The 19,789-nt window shown below is 37.9% G+C and overlaps 1 protein-coding gene across 1 annotated transcript; it reads left to right on the forward strand.

Annotated features, from left to right (window-relative positions):
* Nucleotides 1–818: 818 nt before the first annotated feature.
* rabggtb.S (Rab geranylgeranyltransferase subunit beta S homeolog) lies at nucleotides 819–18,759 on the forward strand (the record flags this gene model as incomplete). The annotated part of the gene is given in 9 exon segments (NM_001095822.1): nucleotides 819–844; nucleotides 9,502–9,609; nucleotides 10,483–10,680; nucleotides 11,755–11,860; nucleotides 12,936–12,988; nucleotides 13,785–13,895; nucleotides 15,717–15,842; nucleotides 16,862–17,011; nucleotides 18,093–18,759. Coding segments are annotated over 9 exon segments (996 nt in total). The 3' UTR covers nucleotides 18,234–18,759.
* Between the last annotated feature and the right edge of the window lie 1,030 nt (nucleotides 18,760–19,789).

Genomic DNA, 19,789 nt, shown 5'->3' on the forward strand with positions numbered 1-19,789 from the left:
GTAGGGGCCCCATGAGGCCCTAGTTAATGAGCAATTTCAACATATATTTGTAAAAAAATGATAACCTCTGGATATGTTGGGAGCCCTAAAATTAATTTGTTGTGGGGGCCCAGTAACATCTAGTTACACCACTGGGAAGGCCCCGTGCACTCTGGCAATGTCACTGTTGTTATCTGTGGAAAAACTCTGAAGTTTTTATTTTATTTTAAATTAGCCCATAATGAGTTTGCCTAAAAAGCTGTAAGAATTCTGCACTTATTGGATAAATGGCAATAGCAACACTATTATGTTTGTGCGCCTACACCCCACCTGCTGATCTCAATGGCACATTTAGCTTCAAATGCCAATTTGAAAAGAATTTTTAACTGCGGTTATAAGTTTTGCAGCATGCTCGGAGTTGTAGTTACGAAACATCCTCATTCGCTCATTTAATAGAATTGGGCAACTTTGCAATTCGTAGTAACTCATGACAACCATAATGTTTATTTCACTGTTACACGTGCAGGTGCCTCAAAACTAATCGCTGAGTGGTTGCTATGCGTTACTGCCCTGAGGACTTGCTCCTATATATGCGCTTAAGCAAGAGCGTGTCACAGCAGGAACAGTCATTTTCACACATGCATTGCACTTGCTAATAAAACATACATTTCTTTCCAGGGCTACGTTTATAAGCACGTCACCATGCCAAACGTATTACTACACTATTATGCAGGCAAAGACTCGGCCAGCTAAATGTTCTCTATGCAGGCACTGCTCTAGGCAGCAAAATGAAGCACTCTACCAATCCGCTGGCCCGTAGTCTAGTGACGTCAGCGTACAGGTGGTTCCGCCCTGCCCTGACATGGTGAGGTTTTTATAGAAATCATTTTCTCCTAAAGAAAACAATCATTAGAAGCATAGACGTTCGTTGTGACTATGGAATGTTTGTGTTGCATTTTCTCCCTTTTAGCTGCACGCCTGTGTGGCCTCCTGCGTGTTCTTCTGTTGCGTTCCTCTCTATCAGCCCTTGCCATTGTTCCTGTTGCCTTTCTAATGAGCGCAGTTATTAATTATAATAGTCATTCGCTTTAACTGTATTCTTGTTAAATTCAGGAACCTCTATTCATGAATGGTACTTTCCATAGCTCTCCGACGTGTTGCATTGTGGGCTCTTGCCACTCGCCCCTGCACTGTGTGACGCTTTTTAATTGTCAAATTAGGAGAAAGATACCGTCAAGCAGTCACCAAAGTCTATGAACATTAATGAATCCATGGGCAGCACTTGATTAGGGAGCAAGCTTTATTTCTGTTTAATGGAACTCACTCACCTAAGTACATAGATAACTACATGGTGTGTGCATTTATTTTATCATCAATTGCAATAAAAAAGGAGGCTTGTGTTTGGGAAGAAACCCCAGCAGATCTGGCCTGTAGAACCAGGTACAATATGGAATCAGCTCCTGCATTTAAATGTACTCAAACTCGCATCTCAAATGTATCTCAGTATTTAAATGTGATGGCTCACCTTTAAGTTAACTTTTAGGGGCACGTTTACTAAGGGTCGAAGTGAATTTTCGAATTTAAAAACGTTGAATTTTGAACTCATTTTTGGGTACTTTGACCATCGAATAGGCCTAAATTTAACTTTGATTCAAAGTAAAAAAAGTTTGACACTTCGAAAATCGAAGTACTGTCTCTTTAAAAAAGTTCGACTTCGCCACCTTAAACCTTGCAGAATTGCTATGTTAGCCTATGGGGACCTCCTAGAACCTATAGCTAACATTTGGCTGCGATTTTAGAAGTCAGAATAAAATCGATCGATTAAATCGTTCGATTCAAGGGTTTCATCGTACAATCAAACAATTTTACTTCGACTGAATATGGCCAAATTCGATAAAAAAAAACCTTCAACTTCGAAATATCGAAGTAATGCCATTCGATGGTTGAATTTCAACGTTTTTTACACTTCGAAATTCGACCCTTGATAACTCTGCCCCCCGTGTGTTATAGAATGACCAATTCTAAGCATCTTTTTATTTGTCCCTAATTTTTACTTTTTAAATTACCATTTTCAAATGGGGGTCACTGACCCCACCTAAAAAACAAATGCTCTTTAAGGCTACAATGGTATTGTTATTTCTACTTTTTATTACTCATGTTTCTATTAAGGCTGCTTATTCAAATGAATGCATGGTTGCTAGGGTAATTTGGACCATAGCTACCAGACTGCTGCAATTGCAAACTGGAGAGCTGCTAAATAACTCAAAAAACCATAAAAAATAAAAAACCAATTGCAATTTCTCAGAATATAATTCGCTACATCATACTAAAAGTTAACTCTGAGGTGAACAACCCCTTAATGTTAATATATGTCATAATATACACTTTCTTTTAGAAACAATTTTTGCTCATTTCGTGCTTTACTTGCACCTATTGTTATTTTTGGGCTAGCCTGACAGTGTTTTGTAAATCCCATTAATATGCAAATCACTGTGTACTTGTATCCAGTAGAGATGACAATAAAACTTGACTTGATTTGAAGTTACATATACAGTTGAATGCAAAAAGCTTCAATGGAGTTTGGCAGGCAGTTTGGAGGCTACTGACTTCAGCGTTGTAAAAAATTTTAGCACCCCTCTGCCAAATTACATAATCAGTTAATTTTGGAAGTGAGCAGTAGTAAACAACTACTGCAGGAATGATCGCGTTTACATGACATGATATTTGCAAATGCACAGTTACATTTGGGGGCATATTTATCAAGAATCTAATTTGTAAGTTGTGTGAGGGTTTTTCTACCTCGGATAAACTCGGATTTCGAATGTTTGCGTGTTTATGGAAAAATCCGAATGTCAAAACCTTGCATGAAAAACGACCGGGGAAAAAACTCTTAACGATCGCGTTCATGTCCCAAAAAACCTGAACAAATCGAATTTATATTCCAAAAACTTGAAATGATCGAGTTTTCGGATAAAAAACGAATTTTTACATTCAAATTTCGAAAAAAAATAATTCTTATTAACTCACAGACATTCCAGTTTTCAAAAATATAACTCAAATGTGTGAGTTTGGGTGCAAAAAAATTTGAATCGAGGAAAATATCACATTCGATTTTTGATAAATCTGCCCCTTAATTGCAGAAACATTTAAACAGAGGAACAAAGAAAATAGTAATTGTCACATGTGCAAAAGGTTAGACCCTTCCACTTGTCCAGTGGTAAATATTGTTTTTGTATAGTCCCTGACCCTAATGACCTTAATAGTTATTAGGAGTTGTCACCTGTTGACAGTTGCAGAGCATAATGATGTATTGGATGTCCCAAACATTGTGCTGTTACTCAACAACCATAGGGCCCTCAACACAGCTTTGAAGCTAATTGATGCCTACAAAGAAAGGGAAGCTATTAAAAGATTGCAAACTGCTTCCAGCTCGCAATTTTTACTGTCTGCAATGTCATTAAAAAATGCCAGTGAAGTGGAACTGGGAAGTTCACAGAGAGAACTGCTCGAATGCTGGCCCAAAATGCAAATGTAAACCCTCATATTACTACAAAGGACCAGCAGGAGGATTTAGACTGACATGGGAGTGGTGTTGGACCATTCATGTTCAATTGTGCAGTTTTCTTATCGTCCTCCAGGCAGCACAAACACTTGGGAAATACTCCGATCCAATTCCTGGTAGGACAGAAAAAGGCACAGCCAATAAAAACATGCCTATAAGAGCCCCCCCTCCTGACTCCCAGCAGTGTTTTTTTCTGTCCTGTTCCAGTAGGAAGATCAACTGGACCGGTGGTCCGAAGATCCAGACTAGGATTAGGTCTGAGGGCCGTATGAGAAACCACCCGAGGGTGGGTCTCTCAGGGGGATTGGACGGGTCCCTTAGGCATACCTGACATAGTGAACGCAGCCCGTGTATCCCCTGTGTGGATAGAGTTGGCTCGCCTGTATCCGAAGGCTTGTCAGGTCCGCAGTTTCCTCACAAGCGTGCGGCGCTTCGTGGGTTGACGCGCATTGATGACGTCACCAGCAGCCGCTCGTAGACAGCAGCGCTCGTGGCAAATTCGGAGCCTGTGGAAAACCGGCTTGGCGAGTAAAGGAGCCCTTATAGGGTGTTTTTTTTTTTTTTTTTTTGGGGAATTAGCAATTAACAGCTATTTATACCCTAATGAGGAGCCTCTTCTGGCTGCCGTCTCCATTGATCCTGCATTCGGAGCTACCAGGCTGCAGGTTCTGATAAGGCTGCATAAGGTACTTGTTAGTAGCCTAGTCCAGCCAGGTCATGTAAAAATGCTTAAATATTGACAAATACTAAATTGTCATTATTATCCTTTATTCTAGATGTCTGACACACCTAGATTGGGGAAGAGGAGGAGAAAAGCAAAGCACAATGTGTGTGCTCAATGTAATCAGCCATTGCCAGAAAGTTGTAAGCACTCTAAATGTGAGACATGTTTAAACCCAGCTGCAAAGGATACTATTTCAAAACAGAAGTTTGTTGCGTGGTTTAAAAGTTTTCTTTCTGAAACAATGACTGAAATAAAATCCTCAACACCTACAACTTCTGTGGAGGCTCCTGAAGTCTGTCAGTCCTCTGATTCTGAGGTGGAATCTAGTAAAGTAGATGATTCAGATTCGTCCTCATCCTCATCTAAAACAGATAAAAAAGATGACCTTTTTCTTTTTCAGTTGAAAAGATCTCAAAACTGATAAAGGAAGTTAGGAAGGTAGTGGGTCAAAAAGAGACATCGACTCAATTAAGAAGCTGTTAGAGCAAGAATGGCAGTGTCCGGGGAAAAAAACTGATGTGCCCAAAAGATTTAAATTGATGTTCCCCTTTGACACAGAGGATATCGGGACTTGGGGAAACCCCCCTAAAGTAGATATTCCTGTCGCTAGATTAGCAAAAAGAACAACAATCCCTGTAGAAGAATCAGGGATAAAAGACCAGATGGATCGAAGGGCTGAATGTTCTCTTCGAAGAGCTTATGTGACTGGTTCCAGTACATGTAAACCAGCTATTGCAGCCGTTTCCGTGTCAAGGTCTTTAAAATACTGGCTTAATTCTCTAGAAGAAGAGATCGATGCGGGGACTTCAAGAGATGATATTCTTGATATGTTATATCCTATTAAGATGGCGTCTGACTTCTTGTGTGATATGGCAGTAGATGTGTTAAAACTGGGGGCAAGAACCATGGCTATGGCTACAGCTGGTAGAAGAGCCCTTTGGCTGAAAGCTTGGGCAGCGGATTCAGCTTCAAAAAACAGGCTTATATCCATGCCATTTGAGCCAGGTAGACTCTTTGGGAGTTCCTTGGATAAATTGTTGGAGAATTTAGTGGCAGGAAAAGGAAAAAACCTACCACAAGATAGACCTCAAAACCAAAGGAATAATTTTTTTCGTTCCTCTTCAAGAAGATCTCCTACTAGATCATCTTCTTTCAGAAGACCCTTCAGAGATGGAGACAGAGGAAGAAATTCTGGGTTCAGAAACAGATACTTTAAACCCAGAAGTGTACCAAAAGATTCCTTTCAGAAGAAAGATGATAATCAAAGGAAGGGGACAAACTTCTGACGCCAGAGGTCAAGAAGAAGTAGGCGGAAGACTGACCTATTTTCTTACGACATGGGAAAAGACCACATCGGACATGTGGGTTCGCTCAATAATAAGAAAAGGATATTACATAGCTTTCCAATCACCTCCAAAACCAAAATTTTGTGTCAATCACATAAAAAGAAATGTCACAAAACAAGAAGCGATAGAAAAAGCGATAACAGATTTCATTTCAATGAAGGTGTTGGAACCAGTGCCTCCTTCGGAGTTTCGAGAGGGCATTTACTCTCATGTATTTCTAGTACCAAAGCCAGGGGGAAAATTCAGACTAGTAATAGATCTGAAGTACCTAAATCAATTTATCAAGAAGGAAAAATTCAGGATGGAGACTATCAAGTCAGCGATCAATGTTCTTCAAGAAGAAGATGTCATGATCTCAATCGATCTAAAAGATGCGTATCTCCACATTCCGATTCATCCGTCCAGCAGGAAATTTCTTCGGATTGCAGTATATCTAAAGTCAGCACTACATCATCTGCAGTTCAAAGTACTTCCATTTGGGATTACTTCGGCCCCGAGGGTATTCACAAAGGTGGTGGTGGTACTGGCCGCAGCCCTCAGAAAACAAGGGATATATGTAATCCCTTATTTGGACGACTGGCTAGTAAAAGCAGCTTCCGAAAAGGAACTTCTTCTGCATCGAGATCTAACTTTAACAATGCTAAAAGAACATGGTTGGATTTTAAACATCGAAAAATCAAATTTGCAACCAAGTACCTTAACAAAGTTCTTAGGTTTTTTGATAGACACCATAGAAATGAAACTGTTTCTTCCTGCAGACAAAGTGAATTCCCTGTATGCGTCGATTCAGGAACTCAGACGTTCTCATATAGTCTCCTTCCGAAAAGCGATGAGAGTTCTGGGTCTGATGACAGCTGCCATAGTTGCAATTCCCTGGGCGAAAGCACATATTCGCCCCCTTCAACAAGAAATTCTTCGGAAATGGGATCACTCGATAGTTTCCCTGGACAAGAACTTCAAGGTCTCTGTCGACCTGAAGAAGGAACTGCTTTGGTGGTGCGACAGAAAGAGACTGTCCCAAGGGAAATCCTTCAGGAATCCGAAGTATCTGTCATTGACAACGGATGCATCAGCCTCAGGATGGGGTGCTCATTTAGAAGAGAAGATGATACAGAAGAGATGGTCACCATGGGAAAAGACCCGTTCGTCAAATTTCAGGGAGCTGAGGGCTGTCAAGTTAGCATTAGGGAAATTCAAAAAACAGATCAAGGACAAGCATGTCCTAATTCACTCAGACAATCAAGTGACTGTGTCATATATCAACAGACAAGGGGGGACCAGGATTCCCTTATTAATGAAAGAATGCCGGAAGATCATGAGCTGGGCAGAATGGAATCTACAATCCATCAAAGCGGTACATATAAAAGGAGTGGACAACTTGTTAGCGGATTCACTCAGCAGAGTAACCATGAGACAAGGAGAATGGGAGCTGAACAACAAAGTTTTTCAGCAGTTAGTGGAGAAATGGGGGTTGCCTCAAATAGACCTGATGGCATCGAGAAGGAACAGAAAACTTCATCAGTTTTGTTCATTAACAAAGGCGGACAACCCAACTTGTGTGGATGCAATGTCGATACCATGGTAGTTCAATCTAGCTTACATTTTTCCACCGCTACCTATGATACAGAGAGTCCTGCAGAAGATCAGACAAGATCAAGCATCAGTGATCATGATCGCTCCTTTTTGGCCCAGGAGGATTTGGTTTTCAGAGCTAATGTTCCTATCCAAGGGGGAATTCTGGAAAATTCCATGGAAGGAGGATCTTCTTTTTCAGAACAGAATAAAGCATCCGGATCCAGCCAGATGGAATTTAGCGGCATGGAGATTGAGAGGGAATTATTGAGTGATAAAGGTCTTTCCCAAGAGGTCGTAGATACCTTAATCCTTTCTAGAAAACCCTCTACAACAAGAGTCTATAGAAGGGTTTGGAAAGTATTTTCCTCATGGTGCTCAAAAAATAGTTTGGCAGCAAAAAGTTGTCCTATATCTGGAATTTTGCAGTTCCTTCAAGATGGTTTTTCAAAAGGGCTAAAACCCAATACATTAAAAGTACAAGTTTCAGCGCTTTCATATTTTTTGTCAAAAAATGTGGCGATAGATCCACTAGTCAAACGTTTTTTGAAGGCAGTCTCAAAGATTAGGCCAAGAATTCGCTCAGTGGTGCCCCCATGGGATCTGAATTTAGTTTTGTCTTTATTATCTGAAAGTCCATTTGAACCATTACAATCTGCATCGTTAAAACATCTGTCATGGAAAACGGCTTTTCTGGTGGCTATTACATCAGCAAGGAGGATAGGCGAGCTACAAGCATTAGCGGCAGATCCCCCATATACTACCTTTTTTCAAGACAAAGTAGTTCTAAGGACTCTACCATACTTTACTCCTAAAGTTGGTTCTTCAGCAAACATAAATGCTCAAATAATTTTGCCTGCCTTTGATCATCAGAAGGAAGATTCAAAACAGAAGAAGCTGGGTACTCTAGATGTACACAGATGTCTGTCAGAATATATCGACAAAACAAAACCATTCAGATCTTCAGACCATTTATTTGTGCTATTCTCACAAAAAAGAAAAGGAGAAAAAGCTGCAAAGTCCACCATTGCTTCATGGGTAAAGAATACGATATCTTTTGCATACTGTACAGCGGGAAAAGAGCCTCCTTCTCAGCTAAAGGCCCATTCTACGAGGGCTGTTTCCACGTCTTGGGCTGAGAAATCATCTGTAGATATAAATGAGATCTGCAGAGCAGCATCTTGGAGCAATGTCCATACGTTTGTCAAACATTATCGGTTAGACATCGCAGCCTCTCAGGATACAGCCTTTGGCAGCAGAGTGTTGGAAGCGGCTCTTCAGTTATAGTTTAATGTCCCTCCCATAGAAGCTTGCTAAATCCCAAGTGTTTGTGCTGCCTGGAGGACGATAAGAAAACTGAAAATTTGTCTTACCTGAAATTTTCTTTTTCTTGAGTCCGTAAGGCAGCACAATAATCCCTCCCTATTAAAGAGAAATATTGCATTAAACTGATTGTGTAGTTTTTTATTACTTCCATGTAGCTTGATAATTAACACTGCTGGGAGTCAGGAGGGGGGGGCTCTTATAGGCATGTTTTTATTGGCTGTGCCTTTTTCTGTCCGACCAGGAATTGGATCGGAGTATTTCCCAAGTGTTTGTGCTGCCTTACGGACTCAAGAAAAAGAAAATTTCAGGTAAGACAAATTTTCAGTATTTGTTGCACATATATAATTTGTATGGAAGAGAGGAAGACTCACAACCTTCTCAACACGAGTTATGTAAAACGGCGTATGGAGGGGCCAGAGGCCTTTTGGAAACAAGTGCTATAATCTAATGAAGTAAACATTTAACTTATTGACATAACATTTTTATTTAAATAAAAAGGAATACAATTTCATGACAAAAACACCTTTCCAACTGTTAAACATGGGGTTTGTGGTTCTGTGGCAGCCAATGATACTGGAAACACAGATATGTAGAGGAAAGAATACAAGTAAATAAAACAAGGGCATGAGTTGTAATAAAACACTGAAATCCTGAACACGATCATGCAACATAGAGGAGCACAGATGAGAAAACACAGACTGTTTCTTACATTTTCCCATTGCTTTCAGTTACCTCTCAGTAGCCTTTGCCTTGCTTATTAGTTTTCATGTATTTTTCTATTTTTTATATGTATTTCTTCCGTTACAGTTTCTTTATTAAAACAATTACTCTAAAGACAAATGAACATGCAGGTACTGCATTTTGTCTAAACTATTGTTTCGTTATGTCGTGATTATTTTGACTTTTGTCACAGTGTATCTTTAAATACCATAACAAATACCTCTACTTACTTTAGATATGTAAACAATGCTTCTATGTTTTATTTTTTAAAGGGAACACCACAGAAGGATGTTACTATCAAATCGGATGCACCAAAAACGGTTCTTGTTGAAAAGCACGCACAGTACATTGAGTCTTATGGAGCTAAAAAGGATGATTATGTATGTATCACATTCCCATACAAAATAAAAATGTGAGGTGTCCAATGACTATTCTTTTTTTCTCTTGTTCTGTTCATTGTTACAACAGCTGTGTCTCTTTTATAGACTCTTATATAATATTTTACCTACAGGTTTTTATGAGAAACGGCTGCATCTTTAAATGCACTATGCTTAAATATTGCCCTTGCTTTTCTCAGCAATGAAAGCTTTATTATAAACTGCAGAGATTGTTGATCAGGAGCATGTCCGCTGACAGCCAATACTAGCCTGCATCCTATTTACATGCTTCTTGCCATCTTCTTAGATAGGATGTGATGCTACCATCTATGGAGTAAAAAAATGATGATACACCTAGTGCAGATTTGTGGGTACTTGTATATTTGAGCTATTCTGAACTCTCCTGTTAGCTGTAGGCTTTCACTGTATATTTTAGTGTAGTCCATGTTTATGGTAATAGGTTCAATAGGTGCTTTGTAAACCCATTTTTGCTCATTCTGCTATTCCTCCTCTTGTATCAATCCAAGGACACAATAATTAATACATGCTATGGATATTTTGTATTGTTTTGGCAGATTTTCATTTCTATAATAAGGTGCATAGGAAACGGGTGGAATTTTGTGTTTCAGGTTGGCTACTGGTAAGTGATTGTAGTGAAGTAAATTTGGAAAGAAATAGGGAGAATGGCATAGATCCTGCACAGCTCAGTGGACCCTTGAGGGAACAAAAAACTAAAACTAAAATCTAAAAAAGACTAAAATCTGTGCACTAGGAAGTCTGAAATACACACATTTTTTATGAACAAAATAATAGTACAAAATGTAATCTCTTCTATATTTTGGGGTTTCCATATTCAGCATGAATTTCTCATTTCAGGAATACTGTATGTCAGAGTATTTACGGATGAGTGGCATCTACTGGGGCCTGACTGTTATGGACCTCATGGGAGAGCTGCAGCGCATGAACAAAGAAGAGATACTAGCATTTATAAAATCATGCCAACATGATTGTGGTGGATTTAGTGCTAGTATTGGTCATGATCCCCATCTTTTGTATACCTTAAGTGCTGTGCAGGTACGTTGCCTTTTCTTCTTAAATGTTACCTTCCATTTAGCATTTGGATGGGTCGCTCTGACACCTGGTATTTATATTAAAGGGGCTGTTCACCTTCCAAACACTTTTTCTAGTTGAGTTGTTTTCAGATTGTTTCCATAAACAAAGACTTTTATTCAATTGCTTTCCATCTGTTATTTTTTACCGGTTTCCCAAAATGTAAGTTTAAAGTTTAATTTTCCTGTCTGTAGTGTTTCAGTCTGGCAGTTCAGTGATTTAGGAGCATTCTGAACTGTTATACTTTGCTACATAGTTGATACTAGCTGCTACATTTCTGAGCAGTATCTGGAATATTAGCAACTATTGTATCAATATTAGCAACTATTGTATCAATTTTAACTGCTGCATTTAATGAAACTTAGGGATTCTGCTCAGTAGGGACAAAAATAACAAATGTATCAATTTAGAACAGTTTAAAAAGTCGATGATTCTCCCTTCCCAGAGCTGCTTTAGAAGGAAAAAAATGAACTTTACACTTCAATATTAGAAAAACAGTCCCACATAGAAAATAAAAAGTAATTGGAAAAAGTTTTTATTTATTGAGAATTATCTAAATCAACTGAAGGGAAAAAAGTGTTTGAAGGTGAACAACCCCTTTAATGGTTTGGGCTGCAATGCTCTGTGTTTGAAGATGGAGTGCAATTGAAAAGCCATATTTTTTGGCCCAAGCATGGAGAAAAGAACAGCAGTGCTTTTTCCTGTATAAGCATCACAGACATGGACATGCATTTACACCCTTTACATTGATGAATTCACCCCAGGCTGCAGTAGACCCAAAAGCAGATCTACCAATGCAGTACTGACAAATATATGATTTAGTTGTTTGAAAAAAAATGTGTTATGTTGTGAAAGCACATTAATGAACTATATAAATCTTAAAAGCTATATGAATAAAACCTATGCGTGAAAATAATGTAGTAAGCATCCGATACATTTTAGTGGATTTTTTTTATAAATGCAGTGATTCCCTTTTAAGGGTGTTTTTTCAGGCCTTGTTTTAACTGCCTGTTCTGATTCCCTTATTTCTACCCTCAGATCCTCACATTGTATGATAGCCTTTCTGCAGTTGACAGCAATAAAATAGTTGATTATGTGCAAAGCCTTCAAAAAGAAGATGGATCGTTTGCTGGAGACAAATGGGGTAAAATATTTTCTTTTACTTGCTAAAGCAATTTCATCTTTAAAAAAAGCTCAACAAACCAATACACTAAAAATACTACATCTCAGTTTTTGGGATTGTGTACCAGCTCAAGGCCCTCACAGTTTATATTGACCAGTAAAGATCTGTGATTCAAAAGATGGTAGGTCCCTAATTACTTTTCTGGTGAAGAGCATATGTATACAAAGCCACAAAATAACATAACTAATTCGTGCAGATTGTTCATTTTCTATGCCAGAGCTGGCTTTAACTTTAAGCTGCCCAGAGTACACTAAAAGTGCGTAGTGCAATTAGAGCTCAAATGGTAGAATGACCGCCTAGCAAGACCAGAAGATGGTGAGCTGCTGTGGATAACGTTAAAGGAGAAGGAAAGCTACCAAAGTAGTTTATTGCCAATAGATTAGCCACAATAGTGCAAGCTATAACACTATATTCTGCAGAATGCTTTATCATATCTGTGTAAACCGCTCTTGAAGCTCTCTCTGTTTGTTTAGGATAGCAGCTGCCATAGCTTGGTGTGATATCACTTCCTGCCTGAGTCTCTCCCTGCTCACTCATAGCTCTGGGCTCAGATAACAGCAGGGGGGAGGGAGAGAGGAGCAAACTGAGCATGCTCAAGCCCTAGCCCTGGAGGTTTATGCTGAAAACAGGAAGTCTGATACAGAAGTCCATGTGTACACAATAGAGGGAAAGTAATGCAGTGTTTTTTTTTGACAGAGGACTCAGAGCAACATTACTTTGAGGTTTACTGGTGTATTTATATGGACCTTTCTGATAAAGCTTATTTAGTTTTAGCCTTTCCTTCTCCTTTAAGACGTGAATTATTACTGTTATAGGGCTTGTGTAGTAAATTCAGTATAAAAATACAGCATTTCTAATCATAATCTTTTATAAACCTTGGTTTTTCTTTACATGTCAGTTTTTCAATCCCAAATTAGAATAACAAACAATTAAGATACAGTTAAAATTATATTTCAGTAACCAGATAATCTTTCCATGCCCAGTACATTGACTCTTTAACATTCTGAAAATTAATATTGATCTTCTCTTGTTGCAGGAGAAATTGATACACGATTCTCTTTCTGTGCTGTTGCAACACTTGCCCTTTTGGTAAGTTAGATGTGCATTTCTTATAAATGAGATTTGCAGAATGCCACAATATGTTCCTTTGTTAGAAAGCCTTAATGTTTGCTGACCAGCGACGTAGTCGTCACATTGTGAGATGCATGAAAATGCACGATGTCACAGTTGGGGAGGGCTATTATTTATTTATTTTTTTTTAGAAAAAACTCCATTCCTTGCTACTTGTGTATATAAAGGCTTGATGAAGATAGGTAGCCCTGTGCTCATGCTGTGGTTCATTTCTGCCTATTTAAAATCAATGTATAATCTATGTCTTTTCAGTGTTCAAGTGATATATCTAATTATCTTCCAACAAGATGGTATTACAAGAAAGCACAACTCATTGCACCATTTCTTATTATTTAAAGAAATACTGACATTTTCCTATAAAAATCCATAGAAATGTGTCAGTTACTGGAATCTAGGCATCAACATCAATATTTCTGAACATTTTAATGTACACGAGAATTTCCTGTGAATTGGCAAGCAGATATATATATTGAGGTAGTCATTGCAAATCACTCCACACTCACAGTTGGATCATATAGCATGACTGAAATGTTTTCCATTTTAGTCACAGAAGGCAAAGTGAAATATCAGACATGGGAAAGGGTTAATAAAAAACGCTACATGTGCCTAAAATATTATTTATTTATTATAGTAGCTGGAAATGGTGTGTGTTTTTTGGGCTAGGTTTTAATTGTGGATCCGGGTAATATACTAACAAAAAATTGCAGTAGTGATTTACTTTGGCTCTAATAAAGGTTGTAAATTTTTCTTGCAGGGCAGGCTGGATGCTGTTAACATAGAAAAAGCCATAGAATTTGTTTTATCTTGTATGAACTTTGATGGCGGTTTTGGTTGCAGGCCAGGTTCGGAATCCCATGCAGGGCAGGTAAGAAGTCTTTCTGTATACAGAATAACATGTCATTTGTATTTGCAGACTAGAAACCAAAGAACGTGCCCTAGAAAGCAGACTCTTACAAATGTGCAAAGCAATAATTTGTCTCTAAGGTAGATTTAATATAAGCTTACATGGATGGTCAACATTATTAAGGTTTTTTTTAATATAGACAAATTTGCCCATTTAAACAATATATTTAGAGGCCCATTTATAAAAGGTCAAATTTCGAATTCGAGTTTTTTAAAATTCGAATGGCTAATATTCGATCGAATAGTTCCGACCTGAAAATTCGTATTGTATTTGTCGAAAATTCGAATTGTATTTGATTCGTACGAATCAAATTTTCTCCTGAAAAAGAAAACGCGAATGTCAGGAAGGCTATTAACATCTTCAAATGGCTCACATTCAAATGTACATTTGAATAGGGGGATTAAAATTCGAATGTGTGCATTTTTTAAGTATCTGCAAAGGTAGCGCTGACTGTGTAAGGTCCAGGCCACATCAGAATGATGAGACAGACAGAGCAGAGGAAGCGCAGATACTGATTGCTATACTGCATTCAATTGAATGTCCATGCAGTGGATCTGATCGGCTGAAGTGATTCAGCCAATCGGATTAATGAGTAGCAGGAAAGAATGGACATGCACATTATAAAGCAATACCTGTGCCATCCTGCATTGTGACTACGTTGAAGGTCCTCTGACTGACAGGGTGAGGAGACCTAAGACTTTATTCAGAACTACCTTTACAGGTAGATATTTTGAAAATGATAATTAGTTTTTTTATTAAATTAAACCAAATTGTAAATATTGTTTAAATGGCTAAACACAAACATTCTCTCTAAACCCATTATCTGGTTTGCATGAAAACCTCTTTGAAACAATTAAAAACAACATTGCAAACACAAAATAACCACAAGAAAACCAATTATACTGCTGAATCAATTGTGGACAACAGTTATAAGAATGGGTACAGGATATTCTTCCATCTCTGTTTATGAGAAGGATAAGCAGGTGTTTATTGCAATGTGCAATCTGCTTTTCTTGTTGTAATTATACTGCTGGCTACAAATAGTATTGCTTAAGTAATGCATCTGCTTTATCATGCATATTGCTGTATTTATTTAATCACTTTCCCTATGTACCTACAAGAAGCTTGGGGCATCTTTGTAATCAACATTTCACTGCAGTCTCTTTAAGTTTTCAGTGTGTTGATGTAGGTATGGGACCTGTTATCCAGAATGCTCTGGAACTGGGGTTTTCTGGATAATAGATCTTTCTGTAATTTGGAACTTCATTCCTTAAGTCTACTAGAAAATAATTTAAACATTAAATAAACCCAATAGGCTGGTTTTGCCTCCAATAAGTATTATATCAAGTACAAGGTACTGTTCTATTATTACAGAGAAAAAGGAAATATTTTTTTTAAAATTTGTATTATTTGGATAAAATTGAGTCTATGGAAGATTCTAAGCTTTCTGGACAACGGGTTTCCTGATAATGGATCCCATACCTGTACTGGATCATTTGCAAATATTGTAGGTCGAGAGCCTGTTTTCACCTATTGCTTTTAATTATAAGGTAAAAGAGGCAACTAAGTGCAAATGAGTAAAAATATGTTCTGATTTTGGTACTGTACCACATTTTACAATAGAATACTTGTAAGGTTTTCATTTTAAGTCAGAATCTAAATGGCCCCTTTTTTTGTTCCTTCTTCAGTCTTTTATAATATAGTTTATGCAATAAAGTGTGTTTTTTACCTTAATTAACAAACGCTTTATAATAAATTGCCACTTTCTGTTTTTAATTTTAGATCTATTGTTGCACGGGCTTCTTGGCCATAACAGACCAGTTGCACCAAGTAAATGCAGACTTGCTAGGCTGGTGGCTTTGTGAGCGACAACTGCCATCTGGTGGGCTCAACGGGCGACCTGAAAAGGTCTGTAAAATAATGAAGATTAATCCTAATTGTTTCCTTTACAAGCATTTGCATTTATTTCAGTGTTTGTCAGAATTTTTTCATAATTCTTCATAGCAGATGAGGTTGAAAAAGACACATTTCAACTTTTCACCTGCCTTCTAGTTGTTCTAGAACAGTGGTTTCCATGGTACACAAGAAAGTACTAGATAATCTTGGGACTATAACTGAATAGCTGATGCAGCACTGTTTCTTATGATCAGGTGGGGCCTGACAAAAGGTTGGCTATCGAAGGGGGGGGGCTCAAACTCAAAAACTGATATACAGGAATGTAGCCCTATCTGAAGTAATCTCCAGTTTACCTTAGAGAAGGCTCTTTTCTGACTCTAAACAGATTGTATGCTTTTGTCAGCAAGGCTCTCCAGTCCTAGTTATATTTGTAACCTTTGTTTGTTACATTATTGTAATACTTCTTTTTGTTATACATTATTGTAAAGCTCTGTGTAACTTGCTGCCACTGTAAATCATTATGATGATAAAAGGGGCATTGAAGGAATTGTTCAGTGTAAAATTAAAAACTGGGCAAAATAAAAACTTTTTTCAATATAGTTAGTTAGGAAAAAATGTGATGTATAAAGTCACCGACTAACTCAGAGTTAGAGAGCTGAAACGCAGGAAGTAGTGTTCTATTCTGTTATGTGACACATCCAGTCACTCCAGCCTTTATACATTACATTTTTGGCTAACTAACTATATTAGAAATATTTTTTATTTTGCACAGCCTATTTATTTACCCAGTTTTTATTTTTACACTGAACTGTTTCTTTAAGATCAGTTAATACTTGCCTCATCTTTTCTCACTTCTAAAAAGGCATCTAACCCCCTCTCGATGTGATCTAATGTATCTGCCAGTTGAACTGCTTTAGGGAGAGAATAGCTCGAACTATTGCCCTTTGAAATATTAATGAATTAATATTATTAAGATATCTGCTTTCTAGGCATGTTTGTGTTCTTACCATACCGGATTTATATTTTTTCAGCTACCAGATGTATGCTATTCCTGGTGGGTGTTGGCTTCCTTAAAAATTATTGGAAGACTCCATTGGATTGATAGAGAGAAGCTGCGCTTATTTGTGTTGGCTTGCCAAGATGAAGAGACCGGAGGTTTTGCTGATAGGCCAGGAGACATGGTATGTTATTTAGTGTCTTTTTTTCACTTTTTTTCTCTTAGAACTTCACTTTTCAGTAAGGCAAGTTGCCCAGATTTATAACTGCAGAAGACTATTGCTAATTATAACTGAAATATTCTTATTCACAGTTAGAATCTGTTACATCATGTAGAGAAAACAAGTGGCTGATTGGTCTGGCATTAGTTACGATATGAAATGATGTTAGGGCTGGAGAGAGCAAATTATTAGAAACAAACCGGACATTTCGGGGGTTATTCACTAAACTCTGGTAAGGCTTTTTGGGGCAAAACTTGAATTTTCTGTTTTTTTTTTAGCAACTATTAAAGCCCAATGCTGCAAAAAGTCTGAATCTGAAAATCTCAGACCTGCTGAGGTTGTATGTAAGTCAATGGGAGAGGTCCCTATCCTATTTGAAAGTTTCTGTGGTCTGTGCTGGAATTTGCTCAAAAATCCTACTTTTTCGGAAAAAACGTACAATGTGGGGGAAAAACTCATATGATTCAGGTTTTTGCTCGATTTTATCAAGTTTTCCCCCCGATTCACTTTTTAATAAATAAGGTCAAATCGTTAATTCTAGTTTGGTCTGACGTTATATTTATAAATAAAAAATCTGAAAAATTCAGTTTTTGATAAATAACCCCCTTCAAGTAACATTTTTTAAAATAAGTGTTTCAGACCAGTGAAAAAGGCCAACCTAGTCATAAAGAATTAAAAGCAACAAGTAACCAGTGAGGTGATGGCAGCTGATTCTTTTTCCTGCTATCAAACTCCATGCTTTACTTTCCCCTTTCAGAGGTTACTTTATTTGCCGACCTTCAGATCTCTGTACCCACTGCAACAGCTTTGCCTTCATCTTGTAACGTTATAAACCTCTTTTATGCCCTAATGTTATGTTCTACCAAAGTAATACAGGTGAGGTAGATAATACACTACAGATGACAGATGGGAGGAAGTATTATTTGTGTTTCAGATCAACATTATGAACAACTGCAGTGAACACACGTGTAACATACATATACTTGTGTACATTATGTTGCATATTGGAATGCTTCAGTTCAGATGATGTTTTGTTTGCTTTCAGGTGGATCCATTCCATACACTGTTTGGTATTGCTGGGTTATCTCTGCTGGGAGAAGAAAGAATCAAGCCTGTTAATCCAGTGTTTTGTATGCCTGAAGAGATCCTTCAGAGAATAAATATTCAGCCGGAACTTGTGAGCTAGGGAATTGGAGTTGGCCTGGAGACACTGGACTGTCCATTAGAGCTGCCTACATTCATTTTGTTCCCTTTATTTAGGGCCACATCCTAGAATGTGACAGTGTGCACACATTTTGTCTCAGGTAAGGCTCTCAGAAGTGATACAGAGATGCGCGATTTACTTAAATGATGGGAAATGTTCGTAGTTGTAACCACCACAGCTTGTGACCCTTGTGTGTGGCTTAGAAATGTGCATATCTTGAGAACAGCAACAGAGACAAAAACAAAATCAGATGACATTGCCTTTAAGAGTAATGTCACCTAAAACTGTTTGATCACTGCTACATGTACTAGTGATGAAAGGCCTTATACTTACCACTGCTTGCTTTCATTTCATCTCCAGGGGATATTCTTAACCTGTCATTAACATCAGGAAGTAGTGGCCCTGTGTGATATTACCCCAAATTGCAAAGATTTTAGAGATATTAACTATCTGTACTTGTATAGCTTATTTATTTAAAACAATATGTTTTCAAAATAAAGTCATGTAAGAAAACTGTTTTTCCAAACGTTTAATGCAGAGCAAATGGGAATAAAAAGAAAGGCTCAGGTTTAATTTGCAAAGAAAAAAAAAATATTCATTATGTTTTATGGTATAATCTGCAAGGAGAACGCATTAAATACATTTTCTTCCTTAAATGAGGTATTGCAGCATCCCCACTGAGCAGCTCTAGGACACCCCCAACTCTATTCATCACCCTGTACATATGTATAGATTCAGTCTTAGTGGGAACACTTACCTGCTGACATAGTCTCTTTGTGCTGCACGTGTACTGTGATCCCAAGCAGTTACCATAGTTCATGCAATATACTTGAATCACGGTGCACCCCAGAGAACATCACTTACGTAAAAATCTCAATTTATCTTCAAAAATTAAAAACCTCCGCAAACAGAATAAAGAGGCCATCCGCTTAACGAATTTCGTGGTGTCTCGCCAATCATCACTTTATGACTGTTGGGTCTGTTGGTTTTCTATTACTCTACTACACCTACTAGTACATTAAACTGCAATATACAGTTGTGTTCAGCATAATAGCAGTCTGACATTACTTATCTGATCAATCACTGTTTTTGGTAGAAATTCTATTTCTACATGGCAAATAATTCACTAGTAGGTGTAGTGGAGTAATAGTAAACCAACAGACCCAGCAGTCATTGCATGAATGCTGCTGATTCTGTGTAATTGAATCATTAATTTAGGCTTGTTCCAAATATTAGCAGTGTTCAAAATAATAGCTTGTTCCAAATAATATCAGTGTGGAGTTTAGTGAGCTCATTCATTCTGTGAAAAAAACAGGTGTCAATTATTTAAGATTGGAAATGTTTTGCATGCTAGTAATAGCGCAGTGACTTTATGGAGTGGCCAGCCCAATCCTCAAACCTTAATCCAATAGAAAACATGTGGAATGACATCAAAAATGCAGTTTCTGAGGCAAAACCAAGAAATGCAGAATTTTGGAATGCAACAGGTGTCAGAAGTTGGGGGACTCCATGAAACACAGGTGCAGCAGTTCTCAGAA

Source organism: Xenopus laevis, chromosome 4S (assembly GCF_017654675.1).
Source record: "Xenopus laevis strain J_2021 chromosome 4S, Xenopus_laevis_v10.1, whole genome shotgun sequence".
Lineage (NCBI taxonomy): Eukaryota > Metazoa > Chordata > Amphibia > Anura > Pipidae > Xenopus > Xenopus laevis.